The following is a 12894-nucleotide window of genomic DNA, read 5'->3' on the forward strand; positions in this document are numbered from 1 at the left end:
GCAGTTGTTAGTGTTCAGGAGGCGAGTCTTCTCCCGTTGGGGAGCCCGAGAAGACTCGCCTGACTTGCGAATTGCTCGAGAGGGAGAGATTAGGGCGGGATAGGATGGGGCTGGAAGGGAAGGGAAGGGATGGGAATGGACTCGATGAAGGCACGAACGATAACGGACGGGAACTCGATGTGGATTTGACGAATCTATCATGGGCCAAAAGAGACAACGGCTGTTTTTCTTGGCAGGTTCAAAGGGTCTGGTACCTGATCCTTTGCCTCAACTGCTCGTGAGGTTTTGTATGCTGTTGATGAAGAGGGGGTTGACTCGTGTGTATGATGAAATCATTTGATAGAATTGATTTGGCAGAACAGACAATATCGATATTGTCCAAGCTGGAGTAGTCTTTTGAGTATTGAGAAGTGGTGTTGATGGGATGGGGGCGACTTATATGCCCAGTCTCAAGCGGACTTACCCAAGAGAGGAATTCCACAAGCTACCCCAGAAATGCAGGCATAGAGATGCAGGCATCCGATCTCGACAAAGCCTGGGCTTCCAGTCCAATCCAATCCACGTCTCCAGCGTGGCTTTGCCTTCCTAATGAGGCAAATGTCAACTAAATCTGCAAAGCCCGACCCGTGTGTACGTACGATTGACGAACGTGCCGTTAGGTTAGGTTTCGTTGCACCCAAGCAAGATCCCTGGTCTCAGACTACAGCAGAAAAAAGGAAAGCCCCGATGAGCTGTCGCGTGCCTCCTGCCGCATTAGGGGACCTGCCAATACATGATTGGGAGGCGCCCATTTCAAGGTTGAGCTTTACTATTTTTGTAATAATTCTTTTTTTTTCTTCTCCTTCTTACTCCTTTCCCCGTATGGGCTGTGCGCCGTGGGTTGGCATGACGTGGATGGGAAAGGGGCGCCTTTTCCTTGTTGGGAGGTTTAGGTGGGGGGATGAGATTGGGGGCCTTGGAGGATGAGGTGAGAGATTCAGGTGAGTAGAGGGGGTTTTAAAGAAGATGTAGGTGTGAGCTGCATGAGTTGATGCTGTAATTGTTGTGTTTGTGTGCTGGCTCTGGATGTAATCTGTGTCGACTCCTGACTGCGAATGACCTGTCATTCTGCTGACAGTCTGGGCCCGACAGGAGCGGTGCAAGTAATAAACGACTCCTTTTATTTATGTACGGGCCAGGAATCCTAGAACAAATCATTACGCATGAGTGCGTAAAAGATTAGAAGTCATTCATCCCTGGTCAAGGAAAAGGAGGACTCGACGTCGCCCCTATAGCCCTATGACACTTGACAAGCATGGACCGAAATCATATAGGATCAAAGATCTTAGTGTCCCCGATTGTAACAGTGAGATTCGTCCGTCAGTTGATATTCGTGGCTCAGGTCACATGGCTTTGCCCAGGCATTCTGTTCCTTCTGTGGTGGCCTCGCCATGAAGACACCCAGAAGAGGCAGTGATTGTCAATCCGGTACGGCTAGTCAATGGAAGACTAGGATAGTCAGAAGTAAAAAATGGCAGACCCCGAGCAGCTCATTCAAGTCGCAATGCACGTTCCATCATCAGGTCGCAACTGTTCCTAGCCAGTGCCTATGCCCCTTTACCTCCCCATACGCCTCCGGGTTCTCTGGAGGTGTTTCTGCAGTCCTCCCATGTCTCGGCCTGGGGAGTTACTACCATTCTTTACAAGTCTGTTGTTTAATATTAGAAACTGAGACTGAACTGCTCGCCCTGGTTACTCGTTCTGGCGTTTGCCGTTGGTGTGTCTTGTGTATCTACTCACTATAACCATGACCCAATCAATAGACTTAAGCAAACTTTCCATTGAGAAGCGGAAAGGGAGCACTTTACCTTTTCATATGCATGTATCATTGCAGAGTTGGTTAAGAAAGGAAAGAAGAGATGAAGGCACTGCTGGTATTGAGTGTCGACAAGAGGGCGACGGATGGCTGACTCCCGATCCCTGGTCTTGTAATAACCCCTTCCTCGAGAGCCACAGTGCCATATTCATGCTTCCAGCTCGAGGATGAGACTGCCGGTGGTTGGCAAGAGAACTTAGAGATGTGATGGGCATATAAAGGGTTATATCCCATCTTGTCTTGCTACCTATGGGTGGTCCTTTACCTCTTGCATTTACGTCCAGTCTAGTAAGTCAAGTGAACGAGTTCCTAATGGATTGCTTTAGGTCCTTATACTCGTTGAGAAGAGAGTGGTCGCTATATTCTGACTAGATAAGATACTGGGAAGCTTCTCGAGGCGCGACAGTGTCAAGGAGGAGCCTTTTCCCAAAGACCAGTCATGGTTCAAAGACCAAGTGTTGGCAACTTGCGGAGGTGTTGCTACACCCGTCTTCCACTCTGTAATAGGATGATGACGACATCTAAATACGCGAGGCCATGTTGGCCAACAAGTTGACATGGTGCTGAGTTAGGTGTTAGTGAGAGGAGCTCACGTAGCCCAGGCTATTAATTTCAGCACCAATCACGTCTTTGTTCTCGACTAAACACACAAAGTCTCGAGGTTACATAGTTGGTTAACAAGGTGGGACAATAGGCGTGTGAGCTAGTGCTAGATGGTGATAGCGCGCGGAGGAGGCTAATGGAGGTGAGCAAGTTTGAGAGAGTTTCCAAACGGAAGTACCGATACTTGAGATACTTGGTGTGGATCACTGTCAATCGCTGTCAATGACCTTGATGGGACGAACAGCTTGGAAATCAGCAATAATGAATTGATCCTAGACACCATATGTAAAACAAGAAAGAAATGCCTCTATGCCATGGGCCGTTGCCTGCTTGCTTGCCAAATGTGAAACCAAAACGCCGTCTCGCCTCAACTCTGAAGATGAACAAAAAGTAATTGTTGAAGAGTCAGTCATGGCCACTGTCTAGTGCTCAACTGATTGTGTATATCGACCGACTGCGAGGCTGCCGACGAAGACGCCGGCCAGGACCGAGAGGAAGTAGCCGACATTCATGGTCATGACGGCCAACATGCTGCACATCTGTTAGTCTTTGGTGCGGATAGAAAGAGGAGCAGGAAACGTACAGAAGATATCCAATCCCGACAATGACCGTGTCGAGGCACGCTCGAACAGGGTCGACACTGAACCGCCACGGCCTCGCAGCAGCTCGCTTCCTCTCCACGACCACCACCGTCTCCTCGACGCCATTCTCAGTCAGTGTCATGCGGCGCGCATCCGGCCCCGAGGCAATCTGCTCTGCCAGCGGGAGCTTTCCATTGACGGCGACGTATCGGCGCGCAGCCTCACGGTCCAGCCAGCGGGCCTCTTGCACGGCCTTGAAGGCGACGAGGCAACGGGCGATGATGGCGAGTATGGCGAGGAAGATGCAGGTGCCGGCGTAGGCTCCGGCGCTTTCGGGCGTCCACGAGTCCGAGTAGAGAGGGGTTTGTCTCTGGGTTTGGAAGACCATGGCCATGATGGAGCTGGAGCTGGAGCCATGCGACGAGTGCGACGAGGAGGAGGAGGAGGAGGAGTCAGCGTCCATGCCGGGCATGTCGTGACGGGGAACGAAGGACATGTTGGGTGTCTTTTCCGTGGCGTTTTGGTCGTATTGATTTAAGGTAGAAGGTCGATAGTGATTGGCAACACTGTCAGTGATTCAGTAAAAATAATGGCGTGTGCTGAATGGCAGAATGAGCGATTGGACGTGAAGTTGATGCTGATGCCCGCTGAAGCTGTCACGACAAGAGGATGTGGAGGAGTAAAGATGGCGGCCGTTGTGGCATTCTCAATCGAGAAAAGAACGACACTAAGAGCCTCAAAAATAGACAAAGACATTCGCTGTCTATCTACTAAGCTGACCAAGCAAAATTTCCTCCGGTTCCTAAAGATCAACGTGCGTTGAATGGATGCCGAGATACTTATTTCTTGCTCAAACAGACTCGGTCGTCGCAGAGTTGAGCACTTAATCGATGCTAACAAAGGTACCGGTACTTTGTTAGGTACATTCCCCTCTCCACCACTGACGACTTCAACTAGCGTCTTGGACCTCGATCCATCGACAACTCGGAATTGGCAATTGATCGTCAGAGAAACTATGGGCAATTATCTATGCATTTTTTTGATAATCATAATCCAACTCTTGGCATCTAGCATACCTCAGCATGTTTGTCTCGTAGGTGTTTCGCATCTGCAAGCTCTGGAGGAACTGAACTCATCAACGTCACAATGACAACTCTCTCACCATCAATTGGGGATCAAGTCAAACCAGCAGAAACATCCATCACAACAATCGCGCTACAAAATCTGTACAATGCTTCGATCAGAATCAACAAGATCCCAACCGCATATACCTCGTCGTGCCGTGTCTAAGCTCCCTGATAAACTGACGTCGGGGTGATGGACCCTCCTCAGACCTTTTCCAAAGATCCAAAGCGCATGGCATGCAACATAAGCTTGGGTTCTAAAAGCTTTTTAGACCAAACTTTCCTAAGTGTATCCAATCTTTTCCTCTCGGTCAACTTGGATCGGCGAGGGGAACGCGTACTTGTGGTGTAATCGATGGGTCGAGTCGGTCCTTTCAACAGGCTTCCATATTTCAAGAGACTCATTGATGATACTCGCCCTGCGTGTGCCTGCGATCTTGGAATAGTTTCAAGGTCTCCAGAGATGAGTTGAGTCAATCCAATCTTGGTTATCGCGGTCAAGTTGGCCGAGTCAACTCGCCAGACACGGCCCGAAACCAACATGCAAGGCATATCCTCAACCAAACCAGTTGGAACACGGGTTAGTAACTAATGTGCCGAGAACTTTGAAGACTTTTACAAATGAAATATGGTTCTGAATGTGAGTACATCGTGAGATCTCTCCTCTGCCAACCAGCGTGTTGTCCCTACTCACCTTTAGCTGCACCATTATCACGAATTGGTGAGGTTATGCACAACTGAGTTTCGCCTTGGTTGCTCTCCGGGCCATACAGATGTGCTAGTGGTATTTCTAGCGAGAACTGGAGGCCTCCTCGCTCCTCATGTTGTGAAAAACTCGGCTTGATGATGCACTCTCATCGGACCGCCTAACTGTAACTCGTAATCTCGCATAGATTTCCTTGGAATAACCAACAGCAATGCATGTTTCCTAGTCACGAAAGGGCGCAGTTTACAAGATGAGTATTAAATGACCTTGACATTCGAGATTGCATGATGGAAGGAAAGGAAGCTATTCCCAATGCTAGGCATCAACATTACCTGAACCTTGTTTCCTTCCATTAGGACCAATTCCAATCAAATCAAATGCTACAACTCACGCCATATGATGCATAGAAGGCATATAGACGCGTCAGAACCTTGGTTTGCCTCCCCTTTCTCCAACCTTCCCTGCAGGCTTTAGCCAATAGCCTCACATCAATGAAGGCCAAAGGAGAAATAGAACGAGAAATTCTAGGAAAGTGTATCCAGAACTCGCAGCAACAAGAGGTCATGCTTTACATCATGCATCGATGTAGCTTCGAACGGAAGTATCCGCCGTTGTGAAGAAGCGGACTTGACCGACTGAGCCCATGCTTTTATACTTTCTACGCAAGTTCAAGAGGCACAGCTTGCATTGTACCCTGACCGTGAAGGCTTCAGATCAGGTACTGGTACTATCAAAGCTTAAAGGTCCGGTTTATGTACGTATTTACTCCGAGATAGCCATCATGACCTCTGCACGAGTGTTGAGCCTTGGTCTTGGGAAAACCTTGATGCTTCAAGTGTTGGTGTTGAGTTGACGTCCTGGCCTTTTGGGGTTTGCTACTCGGTATGACGAAATAGGTAGAAGTGCAAAATGAAAGAGAAGGGCAGTTTTGACAAGTTTGACATGCCAGCTCTAACACGTCACCAGCTATGACTGTGTCATTGTCTGTAGGCAATCGTGAAGGGGGACAGCCCAGCCTAACATCATCGCTGACATCAGCATCTTGACAAGAGAAGAGGTCAGGCACAACAGCCAATCCTGTTTGGCCAGGTTTACGCTGCTGACTTGCAAGATGTGCCGTCTACTATAGAACGACGGCCACTACACTCAAGGCCATAGCGTGTGGTTATGCTATCCCCCTGGTGCATCCCATGTAATCACCCTTACTCGTCAACACCAGCTTGTACGTAGCCTTCTGCCCCAGGCCTTGTCCTCTACCCTCGTCCCTGCGACTCCGACAACAGGGCCACGGACAGAGACGAATAGAACAGGATCTTCTCTCCTACCATAGCATCATATGCAGTGCTCAGTCACCATGTAACCCCCAGCCAAATCCCAGGTCATAAGAGTTGCACAGCCAACACAACAAGGCTTGCACGGGCTCCAAGACAATAATCATCTCGTACAGCACCACCTCTTCGTGAGGCATACACCACAAAGGATCAATATTTTCCGATATATTGCAATATGTTTGCCTTATCCGCACGCCCAACCACCTCCCCTTTTTTTTTAGAAACAGCTTCGAGGTCGTACAAGACAGGGCTCGGCTCCCGCGTTGACAAAGGCTTTCCTCTTTGCCGCCCGACGGCAACGGGAGGTTGCAGGAAATCGGCTCCGGGGGTAGAAAGGATTCGTGACGACGTCGGAGGTTATCGAGTTCGAGGAGAGGTCTTTCCTACGATGAAGAAAGGAGGAAACTGCCTTGGTTGCTCAGCAGCTCGGCTCGAGTTGCCTGCTTGCCTCCCCCCTGAATGTCAGTCAGCCTTCACGATAATCACCCAGGTCCGGCCCTCGGAGCTGAACTACGGGGTCCAGTTCTGACCAGTCACGCCTCAGCTGGATCAGCTCCTCCTCCTCCTCCTCTCCCAGGCAAGCACGCGACCGTGGCTCGTCACATACAAGAGACACACGCACGCACGCACACGGTCACATCCCGCAAGGGAGAGTAGAAGCAGCAGACAAGGCGCGTGATCCAATCGGAATGGGATACGGTGAGAATCTTGTTGCACGTCGGGGAAGAGAAAAGGGGGGGTGATATGGATCGGCGTGGTTAACAAAGTACTAGAGATGAAGGCAAGGTATTCTGTCTGAGGTGATAGGATAAGTGTGTGATTGAGCATGATCGACGGCAGACGAGGCGAGCTTCATAGGTGATTGATGCAGACGGACATGCCTCCTATGCAACCACCCATAGCCTGATGCCATATCGTCAAATCCTGGCCTGGCACTCTGAGGCTGGGCACGAGATTCCAGGCACAAAGTATCCATACGCATAACGCATGCAGTCAGCATACAGGAGCTGAAAGCCGTCAAGTCAAGACACACAACGGTGAACAAGTTTGCCCAGGCCCATGCGGTGAATAGGGGGGAGAGAGGCCAAAGGCTCTGGCCATCAGATGCCAACACCATAGCCAAGGCTTGTGATGGAAGATGCCCGACCTGTGTCCGCTCTCAGACACACGAGACGAGCACATACACACAGACATGCACTTCATGTCACCACCGGCTTCATCCGAGGTCGTTCGTCGGCACTTCGTCTAGCGACTCCCAGGTTGCCGGTGAAGAAACATGGACAAGAAGCCATGCCAGATGCGTGTGGCCTCTGTCCATCTAGATCTGCCTTGTAGACTCCCACCCCCCTCCAACCCAGCAACGAACAATGTCTCTCTCAGTGATCGAGCCTACCACGGAACGCCCTCCCCGGAAGGGCTGGCCTGATTTTTCCTACCCGTTCCAGACCCTAGCCCCAACGCCCCCTCTCCCCGCCCGTTCTAGTCCCCTCGCACTCGCCTAGGCTTCCCCGTGCGGTCAAACGCCTCCGCCCGTAGCCTGGGCTTAAAAGCCCGCAGGTCAAAGAGACAACAATTGATTGAAGAGGGAGGGGGGCGAATTCGCCACACGCCCCCCTCCGCCGGGAACGTCGTCGTCGTTTGGGTTGCGGCGGTCCCGGCTAGCAGGTTTGACGTTTCGGCCTCGCCTGCCAGAGCGTTTGGCTTGCTAAAAAAGAGGAGTGTGAGGGTATTCCCAGTTGATGCTGACCCGCATTGTTGAGGCAGTGAGGAAGTAGTTGAGTGGCTCATACACTAGCCGAGAGGATTAAGTCCAGGCCCTGAGAAGGAGCCTGTTCTGGGCCCTTGCCGTTGGTCAGCATCCTAATCTTGATCTTAGTGATAGCTAATGCTAAGGATATCGAAATGGATATCAAAACCTCTTCAACACCATGGACTTGTACACAAATGCCATATCAGACTAACCGTTCTTGGTTACCAATTCATTCACGCGTCTATCTGTCTTGTTTGCGTTAGATCCTTGGCCCTGTTTTTTGTCAAGCTTTTCCCTTCAAGACAATCAATGTATGCAACCCCGTTTCGCGCCCCCTTGCAGCCACCCACCCACTACCATTACCACCACCACCACCATCTCAGAACCTGATTTCAGATGGATAGAACCTTGTCGCAAAAGAAAGGCGAAAACCAGATGATACGTGAATAAAAATCTCTTGCATTCAGCCTCCAAGGCCCTAGTCTCAATAGAATGTCACAGATACATGCCCATACCCCCCTAATGGACTCTCTCTCTTGTCTCTCATCCCCATGGTCAACCAGGATTGCTTCTGCAAGCCCAACTGCCGCACATGGCCCCAAAGGGAATAACCCGGACCGCCTCCCTGCTGCCAGCTAGATAGATTATCAGGAGTAAAAAGGAAAAAACATGCGCTATAAAATCAAACAACGGCAATGGCAAGAGCCAATATTGAGGCCTGCGTCCGTGTTGGAGTATTGGACAGTAATCTCTACATCTGGTTGCGGCTGACGCGCCAGATCAAGATTCAGGTGATAATTGATACAAACAGATAGCAAACATCTTTTCCATCGAGAATTAATCTATTTCCGTCGTCTCATCCCCTTCTATTCTTGACTCTTGTCAGCGACATCTAACACATCACAGCCACTCATCACTACTATCAACATCATCTCCTACCCATATTTGACTCAATCTCGATCCATACGAGCAAAAACAACAAGGCTCTGCTGCAATAGGACACAATCTGAACCTTCAACTCCAATCAATCAATAAACTTGCTCTGCATCTGGGTCCATCTGCCAGCCTTCCAATCACCCCATCAAGAGACTTCAGCCAAAGTTGACGCTCCGCCCTCGGATTGGATTGGACCCTGGAGCCGTCGTTCCCGCACAGGTCCGTCTTCAATAGGCATAACGGTAGTCTACTGTGGCTGGCTGACGCCCATTCTCCGTGCCAGACAGCCAACCCGCCTCCAGCTTAAGCTCCCCCCAACACTAACCAGCGTTGGAAAGTCCGCCATTCCCTCTCCGGAACCTGTCTCTCCCTCTCCAATGGCTTCAGAAGAGAAACAGTCTCTCTCACGCCTTGTCTCACTCTCTAATACCCGTTGTCGCCCGTTGCTTGGCCTGTTCTGCCCTGCCCTGCCCTGCCCTGCGCCTCCAGGACACCACTCCTGTTTCCTTCCACCGGCACAAGGAGCACAGCGTCGTCGAATAAAAATGTGAATCAGTGCATGAAGCACTAGTGAATCCGACTTTCTTTGTTATGGACCCGTTTAGGCCTTCCAGAATTTTCCCAGCCTTGTCCCTAATACACCATGTCCCGTCCCATCCAATCCCACCATGAGTGAATGTTTCAAGCAAACAAAATATATCAAGACTCCCCATCAAAAAGACCATATAAGAGAAACCAAAGAATCCCAGTTTGAGGTTTCCAATTCCCCGTCTAGACCATGCCGTGTAGAATCCATATACAATTAGGCCCACTGTCCAGTAACCATGCCCGTCCCGTCACCCTTCCATGCCGTCCGTCCATGGCCGTGACCCTTCCGTGACACCCTTCGCCCATGTTTGTTTGCTCTCTTGCATGATGCCGAAACTTGGTTTCGTTCTGTGTTGGTTCCCTCTCATCTCAATCTTCTCATCTTCGTCCATGATCCTTCCTTTGAACCCGAAAACCCAAACTCAAACTTAATCCCAAACCCAAAACCGTGGTGACCTTGTCAGACCCGACTGACACTTTTCCAGAATAGAACACACAAGTAACGCAAATTCGTCCATAACCGATTGCCCTTGCTATTGTTAACCCGAGGTCCATGTCCATCGCCCTTGACGCCGATAACTCATTCTCCCGTCCTCCGTTGCGCCCATCCGTCCGCGGCAAAGCCTATTCCATGCCGTTTGACAATGCATTGAGTCGTATAAGGGTTGAATCTGTCGTGTCTCGAGCCAGGAACCGCCTTCTAGGCCTGTGGGGGAGTCGGGGTCGCTGTTTGCTTCCCATCCTCCACCTGCATCTGCCGCCTCCCGGCTCGAGTCCATAGTTGTGCGATTGTCCTCCACATTAGCACCATCCCGTTCGCTCGCCCCTTGAAACCAAATGTCTAAACGTCGTCTCGAAACATGGGTATCCCAGCCGCAGAAAATCAATCACTCGTTCTCATCGGCCTTTCAAGGTTCTCTTTTCGTTTCGGGGCTCTCGTTGTCCTCGCCACTCCGCTCCGCTCCGTTGCCGTCACCATTGTTGGTGGTCTCGTTGGCCTTGTTCTCGCAGCCCTTGACCAGTCTATGCCTCTGTTGATATAGTTAGCAAACCACCATCCATATCAATGCTGCTGAATTACAAGTATGGACAATTTTCATACCTTGAGTGCATCCTTTCGCGAAAAGCTCTTGCTGCAGAAGGTACAGGGGAAAGGCTTCACTGCAAGGTGAATCCTCTTATGCCGCTTCAAGTCGTGGTTACGGCTAAAAGACTGCACGCACTGGTCGCACTTGAAAGGGCGCTCCGACTGAGGAGCAGGTTGAGCATGTCCGTACATCATATGATGAGGATATTGCGGCACGCCCATCCCGGGAATCATCGACATCTGACCACCAGGCTGGTGAATGTTGGACATGACGGATCCGCCCATGGTGGGCAGAGGCTGGTACGGGTACGGTCGATATGGCGCAGGAGGCGCCATTCCAGGTCCTTGTGGCTGGCCTGAGAGCGAACCCAAGCCCCTGGACACTGGGCCGGTGCTAGGAGGCGAATGCTGTGTCGGAGAAGGCTGAGGCGGGTAGGAGGGAAAGTTTGACTGTTGTGGCGTAGACGATGCAGTATAATAGCTCGGCGTGCTAGGCGGCCTCGTATGCGTATACGAGTCAACGTGGGCGGGTGCACTCGAGGGGGTAGGAGGCTGGGTAGATACAGGGTTCTGCGAAGTCAGAATTGCGCTCTGAGGCGGTTGGGATGCCGAAGACAAGCCTGAGGGAGAGGTCTGGCCGCCTCCGCCAGAGAGGGAAGTCTGAAAGGGGTGATGAACCTGGTCATATGGTGGCGGGGGGAGCCCTTCTCCTCCAGTCGCCGGAGACTGGGAGCTTCGTGGGTGGTTGAATTGCTGAATCGACGGGCTTTGGCTGTAGATGGAGGAGCTGCGGCCAGCAAAGTGCTGCTGTCCGAGGGTGGGCTGAGCCTGAGTCGCGGAGCTGACGGTATATGACGAGCTGTTTCCCGGGGTAGGCCATGCGCCGTGGACGTGGCCTCCGTACGAGTACTGGATTCCGCCGGGAGCTTGGGATCCTTGGGAGCTGCCGGTATGGACGCTGGAGAGACTGGGGCTCAGGCCGTCACTAGCTCCTGGCGAAGGGGTCAGAACACTGGGCGAAGACGAGAGGCGGCGATCGGGAAAGGGGCCGGGGAGGGGAGGATACGACGACGGATATGGGTACCCAGCCGAGTCGATACCGCGCGGGTTGTGGTAGTTCTCAAAAGAGTCTCCAGGGATATGAGGATAGAGGGGATCTTTGGCCATACTTGGTACATCTGCATTGGGTGGAGGCAGAGAAAAGGCTGGAAGTGTGCCAGCAGCCGGGCGGCGTGCAGAGAAGCTCTCCATTGCCATGTCGGGAGGTGGAGGTGCTTGTGGTGGTGGGTAGTTGTGGTTATGGCTTCCGCCGCTGCCTTGTTGGTCACCTATCGCGAGTGCTGCAGCTGGATGCCTTTTTGGTCTGGATGAGGATGTTGCTGGTGGGCGAGATGCTGCCCCGGTGGGTAAAGAGCCTTGTCGCAGGGATTTTCGTCTTCAAGCGGGCAGGAATGAAGCTCTAGATGGCACGTTGTCGCGATCCTACGCCGTGGTGTTTGGGGGCTGCTGTCGAGACGTTGGCGGGTCGTCAGCGTCAAAGGCTAGCTGTAAAGGACAGGTGCGCGCTCCCGTGTCGGCAAAGGCAATAGGTAGAGTTTGGTCTGACGGCAGAAGATGGCTGATGAATGGCTTTGAAGTCCGGGAAAGGCGTTTGCTTTGTATCGCCGAGGGGCTGGGATCGACCACACCAAAGGAGGGGAAGGAGCTCTGGGCTTCTTGTATACACGTCGACAAGACCACTTGCACCTAAAGCTCGCTCGCGGATGACGGTACAGTACAAGTACAAACAGCGGGATCTCCCAGGCGATGGATGGGTTTGGTTTGCTTCGAGGTCCGAGGCCAAACTCTAAGCATAAGCAGCACAGTGAGTGACAGGGGATGGCGGTGGTGATGCAGTCAGTGCCAGGCACGGGTCAGCACTGGCAGAGAGAAGTTGGGATGAAAGAGATTGGATGAGACGGAGGAGGGGGGGGAGAAGAGGAAGAAAAAGCTGAAGAGGATGATCAATGTAGATGAATGAATGCCCTTGCAAGGTCTGGTTAGCAGAGCAGTCAAATAGTCACGATGCTGCCAGGTTGGAGACTTGAATCGGGGATGAATGGGGTGGGATTTGCTTGGGGTGTCGTCAATGGGAGTCCAAAGACTTTCAATAAGGTTTGCCCTCTCAGTGGCGTCCTTTGGCGCAATATGTATATGTATATCTTGTCGGGGGGGCTCCTGCCTCGACAGCGCGAGGCGCTCTTGCCATGACACGCCTCCCGTGGTGGTAGCATCTACGAGTAACACCCACGCAGCGCGCAGACATGGAGAGAGAAAAGAACGAGATGGACCCG

General features: G+C 51.7%; 1 protein-coding gene and 1 pseudogene across 2 annotated transcripts, besides 1 other annotated feature; both read right to left on the reverse strand.

Annotated features, from left to right (window-relative positions):
- Nucleotides 1–2880: 2880 nt before the first annotated feature.
- NCS57_00412000 (Copper transport protein) lies at nt 2881–3535 on the reverse strand (the record flags this gene model as incomplete). Its single annotated transcript, XM_053054093.1, has 2 exons — nt 2881–2989; nt 3042–3535. 2 exons carry the CDS (start codon nt 3533–3535, stop codon nt 2881–2883), a joined length of 603 nt encoding a protein of 200 aa, XP_052916253.1.
- Nucleotides 3536–10382: 6847 nt separating this feature from the next.
- NCS57_00412100 lies at nt 10383–11872 on the reverse strand (annotated as a pseudogene). Its single transcript has 2 exons — nt 10577–11872; nt 10383–10505 (listed from the first exon to the last, which is right to left on the reverse strand).
- Nucleotides 10383–11872: a sequence feature.
- Nucleotides 11873–12894: the final 1022 nt, after the last annotated feature.

Source organism: Fusarium keratoplasticum, chromosome 3 (genome assembly GCF_025433545.1).
Source record: "Fusarium keratoplasticum isolate Fu6.1 chromosome 3, whole genome shotgun sequence".
NCBI classification, from domain to species: Eukaryota; Fungi; Ascomycota; class Sordariomycetes; order Hypocreales; family Nectriaceae; genus Fusarium; species Fusarium keratoplasticum.